We start from the raw sequence: 25,935 nt of genomic DNA, 5'->3' as shown, positions 1-25,935 counted from the left end.
ACAAATTTTTCTTGAAAATGTGGATTGTTTTTTAATTCTTGAGCTAAAAAGTTTTTTTAAAATATCCATCCAAGTGATACCAATTTCTACTTAAAATGCACTGTCATATGGGATGTAGTGTTTACATGCATGCTTTGTTTAGATATCACAGGAACACGTCTACCGCTCTCACTTCTTCGTATGGGATGTACCAACGGCCCGCCATGTTTACCTTGACCGAAGATCACATTGTTGATGAGGCACATGACAGTCTGATGATTTGTGTCTAACCAATAAGGATTAAAACTATTGTCTGATATATGTATATATATATATATATATATATATATATATATATATATATATATATATATATATATATATATATATACTTTCGCCTTTTTGAATAAACTGAGATACTTTGCTATCTGACCTTTTGTGTGTGTGTGTGTGTGTGTGTGTGTGTGTGTGTGTCTTATGGCAAATCCCCTTGGGCCTTGAAACAGGGTATAGCTGTGGCAGTGTGATGGTGCCTTTTATTCTTATCCTCATCAATTTCACATTTTATATTTCTACATCATCAAAAGGTTTTCTAACAATGTTGCATTATGAATATGTATGTCTGAAAATTCTCATTTGTAATTGCACTTTGTGTGAAGTGGAGACATCTGATGGAAATGGGCATGCTTAGTTTAGATATAATAATGATAATGAGTCTTTATTGGTCACGTATACATTACAGCACAGTGAAATTCTTTTCTTCGCATACCCCAGCATGTTAGGAAGTTGGGGTCAGAGCGCAGGGTCAGCTATGATGCAGCAACCTTGGAGCAGAGAGGGTTAAGGGCCTTGCTCTGCGGCGTGAGCCCCTGACCTTCTGATCAGTAACCCAGAAATGTCAAGCCACCACTGTCGCCCCCCCAAAAAAAAGGATTAGTGCTAGGTTATTCTTCTTCTTAATGTGGTTGAAATACCGTGTTTCTTGTAGAATAGAGAGAGTAACCTCTTTCACAACCTTGTGTTTAGCACATGCTTTCACTTTGGTTTTCACCACAAAAAAAAGAGGTCTCGCCAACATTATCCGAAGGTTGTGTTATATGTGAAACATCCAGTTAAAAGATCTTTCATTCATTCAACTTTATTAACTGCTGTATTCTGGTTGTGGTAGAGCTAGAGCCCATTACAGGAACACCCTAGATTGGAGGCCAGTACAGGGCACCTTGCATGTACATTCAACCACACATTCACTCCACCCGTATGCTTTTTGACAGTGGGAGGAAACCAGAGAACCAGGAGGAAATCCACAGGAACACATTGAGAACATGCAAAACTCTACACAGACAGCAACCCGAGTTCAGGATTGAACCCAAGAGCTGTGAGGTGGCAATGATACTCACCGCTCCACCGTGCCACCCGTTACAAGGTCAGCAGGTCTAATATGTTCATCTTTTCATCTTACATACATAAAGACCTATAAAGACATTACAAATGGCCAAAAGTATGTGACCATCACATCCATATGGACTTTTTGAACATCCCATTCCAGATTTAGTCCCACGTTTGCTGTTATAATAACCTCCATTCTTCTGAGAAGGCTTTCCAGTAAATTTGTGGATGTGGTCAGGGCTCTATGCACGAAACTTGAGTTCTTCTGCTCCAAACCTCTTCATGGAGCTTGCTTTGTGCACAGGGGCATTGTCATGCTGGTTTGGGCTTCTTAGTTCCAGTGAAGGGAAATTGTAATGCTACAGCATACAGAAACATTCTATACAACTGTGTATAGATTCTCATTAACACATTTTCTCTTGAATAAAGTCAATTTCCAGCTGTTCTAAGGAATCACCGTACGGCTGAAGTAAGGTTATGACGGAAGTCTCATGTATTGAGGCAACAATGTTGCTGAACATATCTAGAAGGCAGTTTCATGGAAAGTTCAGGATGAAATTGTAACTCTCCCTCTTGCCCTCACTCCTTCCTTCCTCAATGCCGAGTGGCAGTGAGAGATGAGTGGAGAGTTGTGGAAAACCAAAAGGTTCAAAACCATAAAGCAGGCCCCTGTGCACATATATCCACATGCATTAGGATCTGCCTGGTGTACACTTGATAATCTTACATTTTAGCCTATTCATATGTAAAATGGGGACATCCAGCCATCCATTTTCTCTACCGCTTATCCTACACAGGGTCGCGGGGAGCCTGGAGCCTATCCCAGGGAACTCTGGGCACAAGGTGGGGGACACCCTGGTCGGGGTGCCGACCCAATGCAGGGCACAATCCCACACACACTCAACACCCATACACACACTACATACAATCTAGTGTACAATCTGGTAATGTGACTCAGCCTAAAATGCACATCTTTGGACTGGTGGAGGAAGCCAGCGTACCCGGAGGAAACCCCCGAAGCATGGGGAGAACATGCAAGCTCTGTGAACACAGGGCAGAAGCGGGAATCGAACCCCCAACCCTGGAGGTGCGAGGCAAACTAACCACTAAGTCACCCCCAGTTAACATGTCATTTCTAAACATGTCTCTGGTGTCTCTTTAGTGCATTGACCCTTTTGGTCTACCATACAGAGAGCGTGTCTGAGCCTAAGAGAGTTAACAGGGTACTGGGATACAAGACAGGAGAAAGCGCAAGTCGTGCCTCGGATTAAAAGGACCTGTCTGGTGTACACACACACACACACACACACACACACAAACACACCTGTTTGGAGATTGGAAAACATTATCAACTCTTGGACAGCTCAGAACTCCAGTTATCCTACTAAGCTCTAATACTTCTTTGGCAACACACATTTAAATCAGGATAAAATGAAGATTGCTGTTTTCCTGCCTGTACTTTTACCACTGTTACTACAGAGTAAGTAGCCTGACTTTTCACCCATCTGCTCTTCTTAAGGCTTTGACAATGGAATTAACTTGTAGGCTGCTTAGGAAGTGGCTGATTGTGTAGCCTGGTCAGAAAATAAAAACACATTAGTGAAAGGGTATGCTTTTTCACCTCCTTCCTTAAAACACACATAACATATTCACATGAAATTAAATAAATATAATAAATAAATTATATAAATAAGTTTCTGTTTAAAAAAAAAAAGTAATAATAATAAGTGAAAATACATGTTTTGTTTTGGGTTTTTTTTTTTTTTTTTTAAAGTGGGAGTTTTACATTCAGCTATTCATGAGTGGGGAAAAAAATCCTTCAGTAAATACATAATTTGATAAATGAAATGAAATCATTCAGTAACAAATAAATGCAGAACCTTTAATTAGCCTACACTACAGGAAAGGTTTCATTGTTTTGAAAGGGGATCAGGTAAGTATGTGACTATCATACTGACTATCTATTATTTGGATTACTGCACACACAACACACACTGCTAATACAGTGCTGATATAAATATACAAACAATACACAAGGTTGATCCCCAACAGAACAGATGAATATGTCGTAGCATGTACAAAATATTTTGTTGCACGGTTCACATTACTAAACAGGGGGAAAAATTAATGGCACATCAGTAATTGAATAGCCAATGTCCAATAGTTGTAGGGACATTGAATTTAGCATGTGATGGATCATTTACACTGACTGTACTTTCAGAAATATCAGGAAACAAAACAGTAACAGAAATGTATGGTCCTATTAAATCAGTAAAGACATCAAACTGAGGACTTATCACTACTGCAGCACATGTTGGTAATAGAGAACAGCACGTATCTTTATATCATAGGAGGGAAAAAGTAGAAAGCCAGTTTGTAGTGCGAGAAGCAGTGTGAGGGGTCACAGTGTAATCAGAAAATAGTGATGGTGTCCATATGTATATATATTTATTTACACTACCAATCAAAAGACACACTCATTCTTTATTTTTTATTTATTTTTCCTCCACATTTTAGAATAATAAGAAAGTCATCAAAACTCTGGAGATGGAACTAACTCACAGATGGAACTATGGGAATTATGTTGTGATAAAAAATCCAAAATAAACCAAAATAATTTAGTATTCTATCATCTTCAGAGTCGACGCCCTTTTTACCTAGAATTTCCCGAAATGTATTCTTGGCGTTTTCTCAACTGATTTCTTGAGGAATTTCCCCGAGATGATTTTTAAACAGTATTAAAGGAGTTTTCACTCAGAGTTTTCACTCATTTCACTCAGAGTCGTCCGTTTAATAAAATTTTTTTTGTAAATAAAATGTTAGTTTTCTAATGAAAGGGATGAATACGTCGGCACGATTATATTTAGTCTACAGCACCGATTTCACACATTTAATCATACACCTTCAGATCAAAAGATTTTTAATATCATGAGAAACATTTCAGTCAAGTGTCCACATACTTTTGACCGGTAGTTAATAATAATAATATTAATATTAATAATAATAATAATAATAATAATAATAATAATACATTTTATTTTTTAAAAAGCACCTTTCACGACACCCAAGGTCACTTCACAAATACAACATGCAAATACCATTCACACAACACTAAACCACGATATTATATATATATACAATTATACATATATATATATATATATATATATATATATATATATACATACATTATACAATATTATAAATAAAACACATATTATAATTAAGCATTATGTAACCATGTCACAGAGAATATGCAAATCTGAAGACAGGAGTTTTTAAAGAACTTTTGAATCTTAAAATGGATTATCTATCTATCTATCTATCTATCTATCTATCTATATATATATATATATATATATATATATATATATATATATATATATATATATATATATATATATATATAATTTATAATCCACAGAATTTAACAGTAAAAACACAATGTGTTCATATGAGTCCATCGAGTCTGATACCCTGTAGGTGTTTAGTCAATGTCCATGATTTTATATGTGGCTATGTAGTTATTAAACTTAGCAAGTTCAACAGTGATGTTTATGATGTAGTTGATAATGCTTGCTTCTGCTTTGTTGACTTTGACTTTGTTGAGTTTGATTTTCTCTGTTCTGTGCAATTAATATGAAAGTTATGATATAGAATACAAATACACAAGGGTGTGCTTCTGTTTCTGCTCTTCAGATGATTCAGATGTATGTGACAAAGACAAACGGAGGGTGAACTATTAGCTGTTTGAGTGTGTGTGTGTGTGTGTGTGTGTGTATAAAGGCGGGGCTCTCTGTACCAGAGCCACCCGTCTGAGCCAGCTGTTCCCTCTGACTAGTGCAGAATTACATACACACAGAGAACCTTTGTATTCTCTCTCTGTCACTCTTTCTTACCACTTGCCAAGTGATTTACATGAGATTATTTATAACTTGCCATGAAATGATTTCCCTCTGTGTAATGATGAACTAGCAGTAGTATGTATATTTATGACATCTCAGACCTTAAGATACAATAATATATTTTAATTATAAAAATGTGTATAATATTAATTTGTTAAATAGTACAATATTTAACAAATTTTGCCACAAACACTCGTACATAAAAAATTATTTAGGGCTGCATGGTGGTGTGGTGAGTACTGTTGCCATCTCACAGGTCCAGGATCGCTGGTTTGATCATGATCTCGTGTTACTCTCTGTGTGGATTTCACATGGTCTCCCCTTGTTTGTGTCCCAAAAAGATGTCAGGAGGTGGATTGGCTACAATAAATTGCCTCTAAATATTTTACTGTGTGAATATGCGTGTGAATGATGGACTGGCGTCCCATTCAGGGTATATTCCCCCCTCATGCTCAGTGGCTTTATGTGATGATAACATGATTATTAAAGATGAATGAATGAATGAAAATAGAACTATATTTTTCCCATTATGTAGTGTTATAGCTTTAACTCTGTCCCTGCCCTTTAGTGAAAGTTTCCTTGAGTACTTTTGTGTTACTTGGACAAAGTGAGCTAGCATCTAATATATGCTGGCTTTATAAGTCTTTTAATGTGTGTGTGTGTGTGTGTGTGTGTGTGTGTGTGTGTGTTGGCTGTTGGAGATTCATCAGGAATGTTAAGAGGAAGTGTGGATAGCATGTCCCACTTGTCCTCACCACCTTCTTATCTCCTTCTTTTGTCAGGATGTCCATGTGAATGCCCACCATCCACTAGATTGCCTCATACAATAGCTTTCTCTATTTCTTGCTTTCCTTCTCTGAGTATCGTCATGTGTTCTTGCCAGGTTGTTACAATATAGCTCAAAAGGAAAGTGAAATTATAATATGCCTGCTACAAGGCTGACATAAAGCTTTGTTGATAAAATGCCCAACTGCTTCCAAGCTGTTTTGGGAGTTTCTCTTCGGGAATGACGTTTAGGCTTTGTGGGTGGGTTGCACCAATAAGGATTAAATTAAGCACAGTTTAGAGCTAATCTAGGATTTGTTGATCTGGGCTTTATTTTAATAAATCGAATTGTGTTGCATCACTTCATTTTAAGCACAGATTAACAAATCGGGGATTAGAATTCTAACCTGTGATTAAAACCTACATTTACGATTCATTTTTTCCATCATGATTGATTCACCATGTGAATCAATCAAACGTGGAAATATATGACTCCTCCAGTGTAACTAAACAGCACCAATGTAAGGGATCGTGAACTTTAAACTTTGAATAAAAAAAAAATCAATGCCGTTATTAAACGCTCATTCACATAACCGATACAGTCTGAGAAAATGGCCAAATTTCAATAAAATAATTACAAATCTGAGTTTAAAGTGATGGAGCAACAAGATTAGAGTTAATCCAGGTTTACTGTGAAATTAAATCCAGGATTAACGTGATGGTTTAAATGCAAGCCTGCTTATTTTTAAACAAGGTTTAAAATTTGGTGCAACAGAATTATTAAATAAACTTGATTTAATCTAGATTTAAACTTAATCCTTATTGGTGCAACCCACCCTGTGTGGAGTAAACTGGTTCTATATCAGTCTGAAATAAAGGAGAATTGTACAGGATATAAGGTTAATAAAATTGTATTTTTAAATGTAACCATTCTATATCTCAGAGGAGAAACTACACAGATACAGAGATAAGTTGGTGCAGTTATCTCATTTACCTTCTTTTTGTCTCTGCAAAAAGTGTATATGCCGCTATATTTGAAGACTCATTCAATAAAGACTGTTATAACACTTTATTGAATCCAAGGGGAAATGAATGTAGGCAATCCTCCTACCAGCAATGTGTCTGGCTTCATGTCAGGCTGCATCACAATACCCTGTATTTGATTATTTTCCAGTAACAGCACATCATGAAGTGTTTTATTCCTTTTATATCACAGCAATTTGCCAACGTTAACAACTGTTTACTTATTAACATCAACAAAACAAGTTAGTTCCTGCTATCACTTACATTATAACAGCTGTCTTTTCATCTGTTCTGAAGACTTTCCCATGTCTGAGAACTTAAATTAACAGCTTTACCTCTGCCTGTAACAAAGTGCAGACACTGGAAACTCCTTTCAAACATGATAAATAAACTTCACCTCATAAAATCCCTGTGTAGATTGTTTCCATCGAAAAACAATAACATGTCAGAACAAGCACATGAACAAGAACAAACCGGTAGTTTGCCTTGCAGGTATAACATCTGTCTCAAACATAGCATCTGTTTTTGAAGTGATATTTTTACTATTCCTTGATGGTGGCCAAGCTTTTTGAAAGCCCACAATGAAAAGATGAGGTATGATACCTAGAACTCACAAGCATCACTTTCACATCATGTAGGTCACTTCCTTCAAAAATATTTGATGTTGCACCAATAAGGATTAAGCTTAAATCTAGATTAAATCAAGGTTTATCTAATAATTCTGTTGCACCAAATTTTAAACCTTGTTTAAAAATAAGCAGGCTTGCATTTAAACCATCACGTTAATCCTGGATTTAATTTAACAGTAAACCTGGATTAACTATAATCTTGCTGCTCCATCACTTTAAACTCAGATTTGTAATTATTTTATTTAAATTTGGCCATTTGCTCAGACTGTATCGGTTATGTGAATGAGCGTTTAATAACGGCATTGATTTTTTTTTTATTCAAAGTTTAAAGTTCACGATCCCTTACATTGGTGCTGTTTAGTTACACTGGAGAATTCAGTTTTTCCACGTTTATGAAATCCACATGCACTGCTGCGGTTTCGTCAATGGCGAATCAATCATGATGGAGAAAATGAATCGTAAATGTAGGTTTTAATCGCAGGTTAGAATTCTAATCCCCGATTTGTTAATCTGTGTTTAAAATGAAGCGATGCAACACAACTCAATTTAAAATAAAGCCCAGATCAACAAATCCTAGATTAGCTCTAAACTGTGCTTAATTTAATCCTTATTGGTGCAACCCACCCTTAAAATTTTATTACAAACATACATTTTGTATAATCATTTTAAACAGAGCATTAAATCTGTTCATCCACAAGAAATTGTGCTATTCCATTTAGAATAAGACTAGACCTTACAGATTACAGTTGAACATTTAGAGATTTGATAGGATACTTTACTATATTCACTTTCCTATGTGAATGACACATACTGTGTATAGATACTAAAAATATCCTTGATGGTACAGCCCTTTTGTTCTGAGAGATGAATGAGTGATGAATTTGTTGCCTTACTATTCTTGCCTACTGAAAAAATTCCTTCCAACAGTGACACTGACATTTGTGCCTATTTGTCATCATCACTAAAAAGGAAGTGAAACTGATACCAGAGGCAGGAAACACCACATTATACATGAATTTGAAGTGTAACACCACCACAGAAGCCTAACCAGTGACAGCCAGAAACAAATAGGGAGCATTTACAGTTTCCTAACAGGAAGCTGCTCTCCTGAAATAGACTGACCTATGAATCAGACAACCAGCAATCAGTGATCTTTTAATTTTCCCATTTGATTAGATTTCCGATGTCTGTAAACAAGGAATCATGTCCTCTAGGGTTAATTAGAGTGACAGTAGCTCAATGTGACGCTTATGCAGTGTTTCATAGTATGTATGAGATTAAGCTCAGCTGCATATCTGCATCTTTTAAAAAAACAAACAAACAATAAAACAACACATTACCCAGACTCACCTGCACTAGTCTTTCTTATAGTCTTATTTACACAAGGAGTCAGCAACATATTTTTGGTACTATTTAAGAAACTCCATTTCTATTCACAATTCATTTTTACTATCGTACAGGCAAGAGTGGGCGGTCAGATACGAAGCTTGTGGGACAAAGAAAGACCTCGTTCATTAACAGCGTATTGGACACAGTGCAGTGCTCATGGGGTGCTTCGGAATATGTTTACTACATCTTTTGTGTATACTTTTTTAAAATATATTTTGGGATATAGAAGTCAAAGTATTGACTTGGGAATTTGGGATATGTAAGTCAACCAAAAATAACTGCTGGAGTGGGCAGGGTTAATCAGAATTGCTTTGGGAATGGGAATTAACCATACAGACCTGCTCTAATAAATTATGAAGAACAGGCTAAACCCAAGCTGCTTTGAAGATTGTATAGCTGCAGTCTCCTACTGAATATAGATTTCACGCTTTATCTGTATTTATAACTAACAAAGACGTCAAGGTGCTGTATTTGGAACATGAAACATTAATTTCAAGACAATACTGTATGGCAATATACTGCAATGTGAAGCATGACAACCGAATGGCGAATGGTGGCTTGATGATATGACAAATAACCTACGAGCAGAAACAGGATGATGAACAATGGTTGTGTGATGCATAATCCAGTCAGCAGGGAGGAAGGGCTACACCTGTTTCCTTTTCCTGAAAGGAAAGCTTTGTCGATTGTCTCTATGTTAGGTGTTCCTGTTACCCCCGTTATGGTCTCCACCTCCAGCCGCATAGTAGAAGTGGAGGAACACTCAGGTGAGTGAAGTTTGGTAAGAAATGAGACACAATGTAACACACATCTCTACCCAATCAGTTATTATTATTGATATTATTGATATTATTCGATATTTCTTCTCATATTTGGTGTCCATTGTAGAGGCCAAGCTTTCCTGTGAGTTTAAGACAGAGAAAGATCAGAATCCTCGCATCGAGTGGAAGAAAATGGAAGAAAAAGGCACCTCCTTTGTCTACTTTAATGGCAGCTTCGCAGGTGAATGGCCTAGTTATATCTAGACAACTGTGTAATTACTGCTTAAATGTATCAGAATGTACCATTATGGCCAAATAGTTTGAGTTAGAGAAAACAATATGAAAAATTCTTTTAGTTTTCAGATTATTATGGAGTTGGTCCTTTTCTGCTGCTATAACAGCCTCCAGTCTTCTGTGAAAGCTTTCCACTAGATTTTGGATTGTGGTTGTTGGGATAGAAGGATGGATGGATGTACTTTATTGAACCCTCAGGGGAAATTCTGCCACAAGAGCATTAGTAATTTCAGGCACTGATGTTGGGTGAGGCGGCCTGGTGCATATTCACTGGGGTTGAGGTCAGGACAGTATGCAGACCACTCGAGCTATTCCACACCAACCTTGGCAACCATGTCTTTATGGATGTTGATTTATGTGCAGGAGAATTGCCATGCTGGAACAGTTTTGGGCTAGACCCCTTAGGATAAAGCATTTTAGATAAATGTGTAGCAACAGTTTTTGGAAGGCCCACATACTGTATGGTTATGATGGTCAGGTGTCTTTTGGCTATGAAGGGTATGAACGTGTAATCATCATAGCTTTTGTTTCACAGGATTTTATATGGGACGTGCAAAGATGGAAGGGGCAACAATAACATTACAGAAGGTGACACTGAAGGATGTTGGAGAATATCGCTGTGAGGTCAGCGCTGCTGCTGACGATGTCCAGCTGGGAGAGACCATTCTCACTCTAAAAGTGTTGGGTAGGAGACTCCATTTGTGTGATTGGTTTACTCTTTATTCTCACTTATATTTTCTTCACCATCATTCACTAGCATCTCCGGATTGCAAACTCTTACAGATTTGTGTTAGAATTCATATAAAGTTTGCATGTGGTCCGTTTGATTATTCGCTTTGCTCAATATGCTTTGCTTCCTCTGCCTCAGTACCTCCACACATCCCGTCCTGTGAGATCCCGAGCTCTGCGCTGACCGGATCTAGAGTGGCATTGCGCTGTAGGGACAAGTACAGTATTCCTCCTGCAAGCTACACCTGGTACAAAGACAAGAATCCTGTCTTTCCACCGCGCCATACCAATGCCACTTACTCTGTCAGCAAGGAGACAGGCATTCTTGTGAGACCAAACATTATGTATACAATATTTATATACATTACCTTTACATGTGTCCAGTTAGAAGGATGGGGCAACCACATGCTTCCTCTGAGACATGTGAAGCCAATCTTCACATCTTTTCTAACTACCGAACGTGCTCTGTCACAGGGCAGCATAACACACTTGGAGGAAAGCACTATTTACCCTGTTCTGAATAAATGGATGTTCTGAATAGTGGATATAAAAAGTCTACACACACCTGTTAAAATGGCAGGTTTTTGTGATGTAAAAAATGAAACCAAAATGTCAGAACTTTTTCTAACTTTACTGTGAAATTTGAACCTATTAATTAAAGTGAAAAACAGTAAGAATCATTTGAGGGGGGAAAAATAAAAAATAAAAAATAAAAAATGTACAGTAACCTGGTTGCACACCCCTAAACTAATACTTAGTTGATGCACCTTTAGATTTTATCACAACATTCACAACATCTTTTTGGGTAAGAGTCAATCAGTTTGGCACATCTTGACTTTCTTCCTTGCAAAAGTATTCTAACTCTGTCAAATTGTAAGGGTGTCTCCTGTGCACAGGAGGTTCCAAATCCTTCATCTTGTTTTGGTGAAGCCGTTCGTTTGTCGATCTGGAGGTTTGCTTTGGCTCGTTGTCATGCTGAAAGCTGAAATTCCTCTTCATCTTAAGTGATTGAGCAGAAGTCTTATGGTTTTGTGTCAAGATTAACTGGTATTTGGAGCTGTTCATTATTCCCTCCACTCTGATTAAAGCCCCAGTTCCAGCTGAAGAAAAGCAGCCCCAAAGTATGATGCTGCCACCCCCATGCTTCACCGTGGTTATGGTGTTCTTTTGGTGATGTGATGATATCTTTTGGTATTATGGCCAAAATGTTCAACTTTGGTCTCATCAGACCATAACACATTATTCCACATAGTTTTGGGAGATTGGATTTATTTTTAATCTATCTAATCTGTAGTTTTCTCCTGATCTTCTCATCAATTTTAGAGGGACGTCCTGTTCTTAGTAGCATCACTGTCTACCATATTTTCTCCACTTGTTGATTATTGTCTTTATGGTGTTCCATACTATACCCAATGCCTTAGAAAATTTTTTTGTAACCCTCTCCTGGTTGATATTTTTCAACAATGAGATCCAGTACTCGTGGGGGTAATCAGTCACTTTAATTGATGGCAGGTGTACACTAATTAGTATTTAACATGAGTTTGAATGTGAATGGTTGATTATGAACACTGACACATTCCCAATTTAAAAAGTGTGTGCACACTTATGCAAGCTGTGTATTAGACATTTTTTCTTTTTCTTTTTATTCCCCCAAAAAACATTTCTGGGTGTTTCTCACTTCATATTTATGTGTTGCAATTTCACAATAAAGGTGAAAAAGGTTCTGACATGATTTAACTTGGTTTCATTTTTTTTACATCACAAAAACCTGTCATTTTAACAGGCGTGTTTAGACGTTTTATATCCACTGTAAGCTCACAGATTGGATATCAGATTGATGGTGAGAGAAAACAGCCAAATTGGCTTTCTTGACAAAATTACTTTCTTTCTTATTAATGATATCACTGTATTTATGCCACAGATTAGGGAAATGGCATCAATCATCATTGTACCATTATAGTATTTTGATCAAATCCATTAGGAACTATATCGCAACTATAAAGCTGACACAGTAATGTTCCTCTGTGGTCATTCATTATGCACAAAGGGACAAATCAGTTATACTGTAAATGCAAGTCCTACACATAATTAGATTGTGTCCCCTACTCTTGTCACCTACATCTAATTAACCTGTTAAGAATTCCGAGTCCAGTTGAATCTCTGTTACAAAGTAAGCTTAAACAGACTTAGAGAGCCAGAGTGACAAATTGATTTTGACAGACAGGACTAATCTTGCTAAATAAACACCGACTTGACCCTGACATTTCCAACACATGCACATAGACAAGCACCCAAACAGCCCTCAGTACAAATTAGGTTGGAATATTCAATATTTGTTATTAACATATTAATGTTCTTTCTTTTGAATAGACATTTCGTACAGTTACCATAGCTGACTCAGGACTGTACCACTGTGAGGCCAACAATGGGGTTGGAAAGCCAAAGAGCTGTGTCGGAAATCACATGACGGTTGGTAAGTGCATGCTTCTGTGTGTGCAAGACCATTAAACATAACCAAATACATATCCCTTATGTTTACTTTCCACATAATTCTCAGCTTATATTTCCATGAGTTATTTTGCAGTGCTCTCTTTTCTCATCCCACTCTCCTAGATGATCTAAATGTTCCAGGGATTGTAGCCGGGATTGTCATTTTTTGCATGATCATAACTTTATGCACTCTTGGGGTCTGTTATGCCCACCGACAAGGCTACTTTAACCGTAAGTTTACAAAATCTGATTTTTTACTGCACACGTACATTATATAGCTCACATGGTTGCATAATTATTTGACCTAAGTAAGTGATTACAGTTTTTGCATTCTTCATAATATTAGCTAATTGACTGAATGTGTTTCAAATGTCTATGTGGCTGCACACTGAAATTTATTTAGACTATATATATATATATATATATATATATATATATATATATATGGGTGCATCTCAAAAAATGTTATCATGGAAAAGTTAAATTTTTCCATAATTTAATTAATATATTTCTATAACTTTCATATATTCTAGATTCATTAAACCTAAAGTGAAATATTGCAAGCCTTTTTTGTTTTAATCTTGATGATTACAGCTTACAGCTCACGGAAGTCAAATATCCAGTATCTCAAAATATGGCTACCTTTCTGTGTGTGCCAAAACCACCTCTGGTGTTTATTACCAAAAAGCTCTATTTTGGTTTCATCATTTCACCATAGAACCCGATCCCATTTGAAGGTCTAGTAGTGTCTGGCAAACTGAAGACCCTCAAGTTTGTTTTTGGATGAGAGTAGAGACTTTTTTCTTGAAGCCCTTCCAAACAACTTGTGGTGATGTCGGTGACTTCGGATTGTAGTTTGGGAGACTTTCTGACCCCAAGACACAACTAACTTCTGCAATTCTCCAGCTGTGATACTTGGAGATTTTTATCCACTCGAACCGTCCTCTTCACAGTGTGTTGAGACGATATAGACACACGTCCAATTCCAGGTTGATTCATAACATTTCCAGTTGACTGGAACATCTTAATTACCTGATGGTGGAAATGGGCGTTTTCAATGCTTGTGCTATTTTCTTATAGACTCTTGCCACAATCACAGCTATATTCCTTGTTCTTACCCATTGTTATGAATGACTAAGGGAATTTGGCCTATGTGTTACCTCATGTTTATACCCCTGTGAAACAGGAAGTCATGGTTGAACAATTTCCTGTTTCTAGTCACCAAGATGTACATTTTTTTTTTTTTTTTTTTTTAAATATCAATGGGAATGTACTTCAAATATATGTTTCTTATATGAATTCATAGGGGTGCCAATAATTGTCACACAGCTATATTTAACAAAGATTTTTTTAAAATAAATCTGTATTTTGTTTGCAATTGTTTGAGATCCATGAGAGCGGAGTATTTTTGTGAATTCTTTGAACAAAAGATCAAAAGGTTAAACAATAAAGACAATTTTTCACAGCCTTCTTTGCTCATATTTAACAAGGGTGCCAATATTACTGGAGGGCACTGTATACTGTGATATTCACATCATATTTTCATATTAGATTTAACATTTAAAATATACTCTCAATTAATGTACGGTACAATTGGCTCAATTAAGCCAAAATTTCTGCTTTTATAGAGGTTATTAAATTCATAATTATTAGCATGGAAATTTCTTGATAATTTACTATTAAACCCCCTTTTCCAGTTTATTTAAAATAACGCAAATGCCGCTGAATGTCACAATTCGAGGTTGAGCCAGAAGCAGGTGCAGATAATGACATTTATTTGAAGCAACGTACCGAGAAACAAAGACACTAAGACAACTTGACTACAACACACTGTGGCAAGAAACAAACACCAAGACATAAACATCATGAGTCTTAAACACTACTTGGTAGAATACTGTGGCAAAACTAAACATAGACTAACAAGATCAGGAAACATGGAACACAGGAGTCTAAGACAACGAAAGACAAACAAACCGTGCAGACACAGACTATATATACACAGGAGTGCTCATTAACCAAAACGTGAATCAGGTGCAGGTGGTCATGTGACAACTAGTGCAGTGCAGTGGCTGATGGGAAATGGAGTCCAGAGTTTCTTGATACGTGACAGAACCCTCCCCCAAGGGCGCTACTCCCGGAGTGCCCAAAATTATACGTCCTCCCTCTGGTGGTCCTGGTCCCCTGGGATAAATGTCCCCAGCAAAACCAGGAGGCCAGGCAGCTTCCACAATGGCATAGGGAGGCCGAGATATTTCCTCAGCTGAACATGAAAGCGGGGCGATGTCCTCGGCAGAGCATGAAAGCGGGGCGATGTCCTCCACGGGACAGGAGAGGGGAGCGATGTGCTCCATGAGACTCAAGGGGGGAGCGAGGTTCTCCGCGAGGCCAGGGAGAGGAGCGAGGTTCTCCGCGAGGCCAGGGAGAGGAGCGACATCTTTAGCGGAACATGGAGGCAGGGCGACGACCTCGGCCGAGCAGGAAGGCAGGGCGACGACCTCGGCCGAGCAGGAAGGCAGGGCGAAGTCCCCCGTGCGGCCAGGGAGAGGAGCGTGGGTCTCCGTGCGGCCAGGGAGAGGAGCGTGGGTCTCCTCGAAGCAAAAGGGGGGGAACACTAGTTGTCATGGAGCAGGAGGACTGAGCGGCGTCCACAGCTGAACGGGGCGGGCTGAGCGGCGTCCACAGCTGAACGGGGAGGCTGAGCGGCGTCCACAGCTGAACGGGGAGGCTGAGCGGCGTCCACAGCTGAACGGGGAGGCTGAGGCTCTGAGGTCACCAGGTGACTCTTGGGCATGGGCGGAGCTTGGCTGGCCGTGTCGGCGGACTGTGGTGCGGGCGGAGCTTGGCTGGCCGTGTCGGCGGACTGTGGCGCGGGCAGAACTGGGGCGACCGGGTCGGTAAACTTGGGCGTGAGCAGCATTTGGTCATTTGGATCAGTAGGCTTGAACGTGAGCTCAGGGACGTGAGGCTTGGCTTGGACCTTCCTGACTGGAGGCTGGACCTGGAGCTCAGGGACTGGAGGCTGGACCTGGAGCTCAGGCACTGGAGGCTTGACTTGGATCTCAGGCACTGGAGGCTGGACCTGGAGCTCAGGCACTGGAGGCTTGACTTGGATCTCAGGCACTGGAGGCTTGACTTGGATCTCAGGCACTGGAGGCTTGACTTGGACCTTAGGGACTTGAGACTTGACTGGGACTTGGATATCAGGGACCTGAGACTTGACTGGGACTTGGACTTTCCTGACTGGAAGCTTGGCTTGGATCTCAGGGACTGGAGGCTTGGCTTGGATCTCAGGGTTGAGCTCTGTATGACGTTGCCTGTAGTAGTGGGTAAACGGCAGGGCAGGTTCGCCTTCCAGACTTACCCCCCTGAGAAGTTGTTCTAGCTCCTCCTTCGCCTCCAGACTCCCGAATTGCAACATGAAATCCCCCACAAACTGTTCTACACCGTCCAGGTTCCTACAGTGCTTCTCCAGTTTTAGCTGCACCCATTGACGGGCCGGTCCAAAGAACCGGGACCACATAAATCGGAGCCATTGCTTCTCCTCTGGCTTAGGGTCTAACAGGCTGGCGAAATAGTATTGACAGTCTACCAGGAAATACTCTGGGGCACCGAAAAATCCGTCAAATGGGTCTGGAAGCTCCATAGATGTCCATTGTGGGAAGTGGACGGAGTCTATAGCGGGGACGGTTGGCGTCGACTTCCGGGTTCTGCGTCTCCTCCGTTCTCCTGCTGCTTCCATCGTGGAGGCGATCTGCTGCTTCTGATAGTAGGTCTTTCGTTCTGTCACAATTCGAGGTTGAGCCAGAAGCAGGTGCAGATAATGACATTTATTTGAAGCAACGTACCAAGAAACAAAGACACTAAGACAACTTGACTACAACACACTGTGGCAAGAAACAAACACCAAGCCATAAACAACATGAGTCTTAAACACTACTTGGTAGAATACTGTGGCAAAACTAAACATAGACTAACAAGCTCAAGAAACATGGAACACAGGGATCTAAGACAACGAAAGACAAACAAACCGTGCAGACACGGACTATATATACACGGGAGTGCTCATTAACCAAAACGTGAATCAGGTGCAGGTGGTCATGTGACAACTAGTGCAGTGCAGTGGCTGATGGGAAATGGAGTCCAGAGTTTCTTGATACGTGACACTGAACAGTTTTGTTATTAAATTGGCTGAATAATTGTGGGAAACATGATTGTAACCTGTTTTCTGTTTTTCTTTCCTTGTTGCGGCTTACTCACTTCATGACAGGACACAGAGGAAGGTAAGAATACAATCTGACTTTGTGTTGTGTGTGTGTGTTTTACCATGTACCAAACTAAAGACTTCAGACTTTATCTAACATCTAAAAACGTTTTTAAGGAGTTCATTCACATGTGCTGTTGTTTGGTTCCTTATTGGAGATGTATTTATTTGCTAGAGTGTGGAAAATATATCACAGACATGCGACTGGCTTCACTGTCCATTTGAATAATGGCTTGTTATTAGCAGCATGAAGTGTGTTTGGCTTTCCATCTGCGAGGACTGTAGTATAGAATAGTATAGTATAGTATAGTATAGTGTCTGCATGCGATTGCTTAATCCCCTTTGTTCATTTTTCCTCCCAAAGTCAATTAAACACACTCACTGGCTATAAAACATTAGCATGATGCACAGTGTGCTGTTGCCCCCAGCTGTTACCTCTGACCTGTTACCCCCATGGCCCCTTATTGCAGGTCATTCTGGATCCAACAGTGTCATGGAGTGGCTCACATCAGCAGCCAGAACCTCAACAGATCAGAGGACATGTGAGTTAGACAGAGTGACTGATGGAAAGAAAATAATTGAGAAATAGGAGCACTGTAACAGCTGAAATGCCTGAATAAGGACTTAGCAGTAAAATTAAGATTTGCACCAAAGATAAAAGATAATCATTAACAAACACAGCGTAATAAACCTGAATAAAAAAAAGTGCTCCATTTTGTCAATAAGCCAAGAACAATCCATGGAGTTAGACTTTCATAGAAACACTGCCCAAAGATGGACAACTAAGAAAACGAGACCAATGGAAACCGATAAGCCGATTAAAACACACAAGTTAATGTCTAGGTCTACAGTCTTTTATTTTTAAGACAATAGTGTTTTATTTTAAGCACAAAGGGTTTGTTCTGGAGGAATTTGCCATTATTTCAGCATCCTGCCAATTTATATTCTCTAAAATACTGTTCACAGATTTATTGTTTTTCATTGAAGTGGTGTATTTGTTTCCCCATAGCCCCCATGCTGGTTATGGACCTCCTTCACAAAATGTGAGTATTAAGTGCTCCGAGCTATATTTTTACATTAAGCTATGAAGACACGTGTTTAGACCTAGAAAGAGTATATAGTAGGGGTGTAAAAAGTGGAGAGAAAAAAAAGGGTAGGGGAAATGTTCAAAACTGTTAGAACATAAATGTATACGTATTATGAAATGTAAATTATTTGAAGAGAAATTAGATGCCAGAACTTTTTTTCCCCCCTCCAACATGGTCTCACTTGCAAATTCATAATTATTAGCATGGAACTTTGTGTGGAAAGTTACACTTGTTGGTTAGGTTTGGGTTGGGGTTAGACTTCCTGCCTTTTCTTACACCTTTATTTGTTTAAAATAAAACTAAATCCAGCCTGCCTTGATTTTTTTTTTTTTTTTTTGAATTTATAAAATTATTATAACATGGGGTCATTTTTTTTTTCATTAAACACAGCCAGTTTGGTTTCTATCTGGTTTCCTATGTAACTCACGCTTTGTGATTCTACATAAAAATGTTACATTTAGAATAGTATTGGTGTAGATACACATATTTACAAATGACATTACTTGCATTATTTGTTAGTTGGCAATATCTGAATTGTAATTTTGAACTTTCACAGATTCAGGACTTCAAACACACACAGTCATTTATGCTGTAAGAAGCTTTAACCCTTCCTCAAATCAGAAACACCCATGCAGCATTTACAGCCCCTGGAACCGGAGACCGTCCCTTTGTGCAACTCTCAGTGTTACTGTGGATATGAATGGGACAAGAAGATCTGAATTTGTCCCCTTCATGTACGACTGTTCTGGGTATATCTATCCTCTAAAAAGACTTGGTGTGGTAGTGCTGGATCGAACCCAACCACTGAAAATGTGTTAGACCACTGCCCTTCTGCATTCTTTGCTCACTTCTGCCCTCTGGTGGATGTAATACGTACACAAACATAATCATAGCTGAAATGTGCAACACTTTGGAAGTTTTTTTATTTTTATTTTATTTAAAGGGTGAGCCTCCCTAAAATATATTACTATAAAGCAAATTATTACAGAATTTGATGTACTTGATGTTCCCTGCATCTCCCTGTGTGTTGCTAAGGGAGCGTTACTAGGATGTTAGATTCACTGGTTGCATGAAGAAACAACGTGGTCACGAACCAAGAATTGAGCTTTCTAGAATGCCTCCCACGAGTGAGATGATCATTTCTGTATGTAATTAAGAGTGTATTTGTATCTTTTCATTTTAATTGTACAGTAACTGTTTAGGTTGAAATGCATGAATGATTTGCTGTATATTTTATCAGCATTAAAAAGGATTGTTTTTGTTTTTTTATGTGAGTGTTAATGATGCTCCTTTTTTATAATACAAAATGTAGTCAGCTGTGTCTATAAAGTATTTCTGAAGCTTCAGGAAGACAACTTAATCAATATTTAAAAGAGCAAATGCTAAAACAACTTTTTCCTGGGGCTCTAAAGTTCAGAGAGGATCGATGAGAGGTTTTTTTCACTTTTTTTTTTTTAACACTTCTTCACTACTCTCCTGTAGTTCTCAACCAGGAATGTGAACAGATGTCATTTTGTGTCATCCAGAAATGTCTGTCCTGGAAATTCCTGAATTTGGGTTGTTTCCCACCTAATCTGTATTCACCGCACCTGTAGGTCCTATATCTGATTGCTGCAGACAGTAATTTAATGTTTTCCTGTAGAGAGGGGAGGGGGAGGGGGTGAGTCGGGGAACCCCTGAAAATTCACATCACAAAAAGCATGCAGAAATCCAGATATAGAACAAGATCCTCAAGGAGCAAGTCAGAGGCAACACTGACAAAAACTCCCTGAGACATGAGGACAAAACCTTCAGAGGAACCAGACTCGGAAGGGAACCCGTCTACTTCTGGGTGACTCCGGACCGTGGGATTCAGAATCATTACTCTTCTACGACTGTACAGTATAAAGTCTAACAGTGTGGTGAAAGGATGTTTGGTATGAGCATATCGTGAATACGAGTCCTGAGATGAGCACAAGAATCTTTATGATAACAGCAGCAGTTCTACAGCACAAGGCTGTAGTATCCAATTTAGATTACCTACTAAAGCAAGGCTGGGAAGTGCAAATTTTTATTTAATTATTTATTTTAAGCATATGCATGTGAAAAAAAAATCCAGTCTAAATTTTCAAAAACATATTTGAGTGAAGATTTCAAAGTATGCTTCATATACACCAAACAAGCACACTTTATTTCCATTATGAAATATTACTAACCAGGCTACTGTTCTTTTCTTACAGGGAAATGTTGAAATTCATGTCTGTGGTCATTACACATATGCTACAGATGTAGAAAGAAATTAGCTTAATTTTTTTTTTTTTTTTTTTTTAGCACCACCAATTTTTTTATTCTGATGGTAAAAATCTACTTGGTGAAACGAGTGTTTTTTCTCTCTCCACTTATCCCAACACACAGCTGATTGCATCTGTTGCAGGAAATACGATGAACGTCTTCTGCAGTGACGCATGAGGATTTACCAGTCAGACAAAATTGTTTAAAAATGAATCCTTCGGAGTACAGGTTAAACCCGTACCACATCTTGAAAGGGTGAATGCTACAGTATTGTAGCTGTTATTTTACATATCACATAAATGTTATTCTTGATGAGGGTGTCTGACATTTTTTATCCAGCAGGAGAAGGATTTTATTATGATGGATGGATAAAAAAAACAAGAAAATTCTACCTATTTTTCAACCAAGGGGTTTATTAAATAATTATTTTCATCACTCTGAATGACAGACGCAGTTTGAGGGCTGCTCACTTGGCCACCTCCTCCAGCTTGGGCTCTGTTGAATTAAAAAACAAACAAGGATTTAGTGGACTGACATGAAAGCAAGCAGACTCCAAATATAATTATTCCTGCTGACATTATTAAACAACACAGTGTTAAATTATAGAAGGTAAAATGAAATCAGTAACCCATGATCCTTGTTTTTAGAGTCAGATAGAAATCCTTCTGGCTAAGCGTGCGTGTACACACATGAGGCTTTTTGATGCATTAAGAGAGGATTAGAACATCTCAAAATAACCTCTGAGATACTGTTTACTAATCATGAGGTTAACAACATCCTGTGCTTTACTTGTGGGAAACAATGAAGATGAAAAAGTTTATTTCCGTCAATTTTCAGTAGTGCTTATTCTTCACATGGTCACAGGGAGCCTACCCCAGGGGATTCGGGGCACAAGGCGGGGGCGGGGGGATGGGGGAGACACCCTGGACGGGATGCCAACACATCGCAGAATATGTGTATGTGTGAGTGTAAACAATTAATTGTCTTCTAAGGCCACCAGAAAATTAAAGATCTTAAAGATTAAAAGTACTATCTGAAGGAAATATATTATAGCTAACAATTTTCCACCAGACACTGCTGCACAACTCCGTGTTATCGCTATTTATACTGCCAATCGAGCCATGCTGTACTTAAATACCAGGTGGGACATACACGTGGGGCTACAATAGCGTAGACCATCAAATGATCGTATAGTCACACAGATGTGCTGTTTAATGTCTCTAACTGGAATTTCCTCTCAAGAAAAATCTTCATCAGCAGGCCAGTGCATTTCCGGGCAAAGTTTCTCTGTCTTTTCAAAAGTCCTTTTTATGGAGGATTTAAACAATATAGCAAATTGTAAACACTAATTAAACATTTCTCATTCATTTTTACTTATTTACCTACAGTAACGTTTCCATGGTGCTATTTAGCTTGGAGAGTAAATACTAAACTTGTGTCCCAAATGATGTACTATACACTTACACTATGCACTCTACTGTTAAAGGGTAATATCGTCTCACATGGAACATGAGCATTTTTTTTTTTTTACTACCTGGAAGTATAAGCCGTTTCCCAGTCGATGGCACATGACGTCAAACAAGCGTAATGCGCTGTGGCTAATTTTACCAGATACCCAGAGTCAACGAAAATAAATGTCTTGTTTACTGTTTATGTCAACGTTAACTTTCATACCCAACATGACCTCAGTCACCATTAGACAGAGACAAAATCGTCAAGTGAGCGCGGGAAAAAGCGTGCAACCTCAAAGTCCTCTAAGGCAGGGGGGCATTTTATATTATTTTAAACACCGTGGAGAAGACTGTAACCTGTGAACTTTACAAAGCTGAGGTTGTGTAGCATGGACGCACGACAGTGATGCACGAGAACAAACTTATGTTGGGGAAACTGGTGCAGGCTGCTTAAAAAGTTTATTTTAATTCCGGTTTATTGTCATTATATGCTGTATTTGCGCACTTGGTGTGTAACTTCTGCCGTTTATTATAACGGAAGTGATCTATTGGTAACAAGGCCGCGTTGCTCCTCACTCGCAGTATAGACGCGCTGATACACAGTGGGAGCACGAGTAAGAACAGAAACTGCAAGGTTTAATTATCAGTGCTGTTTTGTGCATCCATAAAAAATAATGCATAAATACTATATATTTTTATAAGCTTTATATCATCCAACTAATTGATTATGAAAATAATCATTAGTTGCAACCCTAATTACATTCCTCCCCCCAAGGAAAATCTGCTGTCTTCCAGGGCCAATAACAAATGTCTTCATTTTGTTTATGTCTTCTATATGAATACAACACAATCGAGCTGAACAGCCTACAGTGGTGCTTGAAAGTTTGTGGACCCTTTAGAGATGGTTTTGTAACCTTCTCCAGCCTGATGCGCATCAACAACTCTTTTTCTGAGCTCCTCAGAAATCTTTTCCTCGTGCCATGATACACTTCCACAAACACGTGTTGTGAAGATCAGACTCCGATAGATCCCTGTTCTTTAAATAAAACAGGGCACTCACTCACACCTGATTGTCATCCCACTGACTAAAACATGCGACTCTAATTTAACCTTCAAATTAAACTGCTAATCCTAGAGGTTCACATACTTTAATCACTCACGTTATACTGGCTCGTTTCCCGACACACGCACTCGGCCAGGATACATATAGCCCCGGGTCTGGATTTGTTGTTTAGTGAAGAAGTGCTATAAAAGTACTACAGTACGACCCTGCTGCAGATCCGACACCAACCTGTGAATGTGAAGTCGGGGAATTTAGTCAGGTCGCCTCCTCCATATAATCTCTGCAATTTGCTTATCTCTTCCGTCATGTTCTTCTGGTAGCTGGGACCGGCATCGACCACTCCGCCTGAGCTCCTACAGAACACAAAAAAAAGACCGATTTAGCTCAAGGTCACGATTTGGAAACGACAAAAGCTCAGTGGCTCTCATCTGTCTGGTCATGGATCCTCACTTGCTCTTGACGCTGTAGTCGCGGATTTTGTCCAGAAAGAGTTTCTGTACAGGGTCCAGATCTTTAGCCCGGTTAAAAAGGACAGCAGAGATGCCGATGTTCCTGCGCAGAGTCACACTCATAGACGAGCGGAAGACTGAGGAGAGCTGAAAGAGCCGACGGAGCGCCATGCTGTGTCTTAACAACAAAATCAAACACTTCAGTTATTGGGTAAATACCTGAGGAGGCGTTTATTCTCAAGCAGCCTGTTCTTCCACCTGACATGAACTAGTTAACTATAACTGCATATGACCAGCTCACTTTAAAGCTCAAACAAAGTTTAACTCCACCCCTTAATCCATATTTTAACACTCCCATGGAGTAATGCTTCCTTCACGTGCTACTGATTATCCAATTTTCACACTTTACAACACCACTAACCTTAAATAGCCTGATCTACTCTGGTATTTTCCTTACCCAATGTTGTAAAAAAAAAAAAAACCAAACAAAAAACATAATGCCATCAGCTCTTAAAGCAGTATCTATGACCTACTGGTTACTAAAAGTTCGCCTCATACATACATACACATATATATTAATATTATACCCACAATCATCCAATATAATTGTCCTTTCCTGCGCCATGATGAAAAAGGAAAGGTTATTAACAAAACACAAACTCGCTCGGGTATCTAAATTATTCTTAATTACTTCTACAATTTATTACCGTAAACACTGATCTGATTGACCTTAAACCCGATTACCCGTGAACGCAGCATTAACACGCTACTGAAATGACTTTAGCTGCCACTCACTGTGATACACATAAATGCTAATGTTAGTTAGCTAACTAGCTACTATCTTGCCATAACACATTCAAACTACACGCCAAATCTAAATAAAATGTGCATATATACTTGTTAAAACAGTTATCTGCCTTCAAGAATAAACGCAGACACAAACTGACTAGAATTTAGGTCAAATAAACCGCTTTACAATGAAGAACATCACAGTCACCTTGCAACTCGCTTCCGTTCGCAAGTAATGGCTGCCTTACCCACGCAGAGTATTGTGGGTATTTTTCTCCTTCTCCTTCTGAGCGATATTTTTTTCCCTACCCGTATTTTAATAAATCCACTTCCGGTATAAAGGCTACCCTCTGATTCGTAGACTTCCTGTAAGGAAGAACGTGTATCCAATCACAATGCAGGAGGCAGGACTCTGCGAGCGGAAGAGGCGGGGTTTGTTACAAAATGGGTATAAAATGTAAAGGACGGAAAGGAGGAAGGCCCATTGCCGCCATCTGCTGAGTGCAAGTGTTAGACTACTCAAATAGTGTAATTACCAGTGTGCACAGTTCAGTCTTCTTTCTTTCATTTTTTAAATTGCAACAATTTCACTTATGTACAACAGATAAGATATTGTACATCAATTTATTTTGAGATAAACAAAATCAGACTGAGATAAAAAAAAATTACAACACCCACCCAAATAATATATAAAAACATGATCATATCACATTATATGAAGTATGCAAGTTAAAATAATATCAGTGCTTGTTTACTTTCCATGAGCTCTAATAGATGATAAAAACAAAGACAGTTCTTTGAGGAAAACAGTGAATGTTTGTGTTGGCTAGAATTAATGTTATTAATTAGAAATTCTTCCTGCTTGCTCTGAATCATTATTCCAAATGTAATGTTATCAGTGACAAAACTGGTCTAACACTATTTTAACCAATTGCTTAAAGCAGTTCAATATTGTTACAACTGAAGAATACACTTTTCATATTTTTCAATTTCATATATTTCATTACAGAAAGAACAACTATTACAATCTGAGTTAACGTTCACGCTTAGGAAATTATTAGAAGCATAAATATCATTCATGATTTTGAAGTGTATTTCAAAGAGAGTTGTCCCATTATAAATTTGCCCATAATCATTTTTGAATAGTCTTTAAAGATCTCTTAAGGATAATCTCTTAATCCACAACAATGTATTTGATCATGCAGATTTATTC

The 25,935-nt window shown here is 38.6% G+C and overlaps 2 protein-coding genes across 4 annotated transcripts; one reads left to right on the top strand and one right to left on the bottom strand.

The window, feature by feature from the left end:
* Positions 1-2,183: 2,183 nt before the first annotated feature.
* jam2a (junctional adhesion molecule 2a) lies at positions 2,184-19,968 on the top strand. 3 transcript variants are annotated; one of them, XM_053615591.1, is made up of 11 exons: positions 2,184-2,845; positions 9,778-9,843; positions 9,965-10,078; positions 10,667-10,816; positions 11,000-11,187; positions 13,231-13,333; positions 13,474-13,581; positions 17,618-17,630; positions 18,082-18,153; positions 18,621-18,654; positions 19,256-19,968. In XM_053615591.1, exons 1-11 carry the CDS (start codon positions 2,797-2,799, stop codon positions 19,292-19,294), a joined length of 936 nt encoding a protein of 311 aa, XP_053471566.1. In that variant the 5' UTR covers positions 2,184-2,796; the 3' UTR covers positions 19,295-19,968. The 3 variants fall into 3 exon arrangements, with proteins under 3 accessions (XP_053471566.1, XP_053471565.1, XP_053471567.1); XM_053615590.1 differs by lacking the exon at positions 2,184-2,845 and having other exon boundaries at positions 9,115-9,843; XM_053615592.1 differs by lacking the exons at positions 2,184-2,845; positions 17,618-17,630; positions 18,082-18,153; positions 18,621-18,654; positions 19,256-19,968 and adding an exon at positions 14,069-15,794 and having other exon boundaries at positions 9,115-9,843.
* Positions 19,969-21,363: 1,395 nt separating this feature from the next.
* atp5pf (ATP synthase peripheral stalk subunit F6) lies at positions 21,364-25,066 on the bottom strand. The gene is made up of 4 exons (XM_053615593.1): positions 24,931-25,066; positions 23,935-24,111; positions 23,713-23,837; positions 21,364-21,465 (listed from the first exon to the last, which is right to left on the bottom strand). Exons 2-4 carry the CDS (start codon positions 24,102-24,104, stop codon positions 21,437-21,439), a joined length of 324 nt encoding a protein of 107 aa, XP_053471568.1. The 5' UTR covers positions 24,105-24,111; positions 24,931-25,066; the 3' UTR covers positions 21,364-21,436.
* Between the last annotated feature and the right edge of the window lie 869 nt (positions 25,067-25,935).

Source organism: Ictalurus furcatus, chromosome 26 (assembly GCF_023375685.1).
Source record: "Ictalurus furcatus strain D&B chromosome 26, Billie_1.0, whole genome shotgun sequence".
Lineage (NCBI taxonomy): Eukaryota > Metazoa > Chordata > Actinopteri > Siluriformes > Ictaluridae > Ictalurus > Ictalurus furcatus.
Note: the sequence above shows the minus strand (reverse complement) of the source record. Positions and strands in the feature narration are given on the sequence as shown.

What these genes read in the sequence shown, in the direction of transcription:
- atp5pf (XM_053615593.1), bottom strand. Translation starts at nt 24,104, where the DNA reads ATGGCGCTCCGTCGGCTCTTTCAGCTCTCCTCAGTCTTCCGCTCGTCT. An exon ending in GACTACAGCGTCAAGAGCAA is followed by an intron (nt 23,838 to 23,934) that starts GTGAGGATCCAT and finishes TGTGTTCTGTAG; the next exon opens with GAGCTCAGGCGGAGTGGTCG. An exon ending in CCCCGACTTCACATTCACAG is followed by an intron (nt 21,466 to 23,712) that starts GTTGGTGTCGGA and finishes TTAATTCAACAG; the next exon opens with AGCCCAAGCTGGAGGAGGTG.
- jam2a (XM_053615590.1), top strand. Translation starts at nt 9,672, where the DNA reads ATGATGAACAATGGTTGTGTGATGCATAATCCAGTCAGCAGGGAGGAA. An exon ending in AGAAGTGGAGGAACACTCAG is followed by an intron (nt 9,844 to 9,964) that starts GTGAGTGAAGTT and finishes TGTCCATTGTAG; the next exon opens with AGGCCAAGCTTTCCTGTGAG. An exon ending in CTTTAATGGCAGCTTCGCAG is followed by an intron (nt 10,079 to 10,666) that starts GTGAATGGCCTA and finishes TTTGTTTCACAG; the next exon opens with GATTTTATATGGGACGTGCA.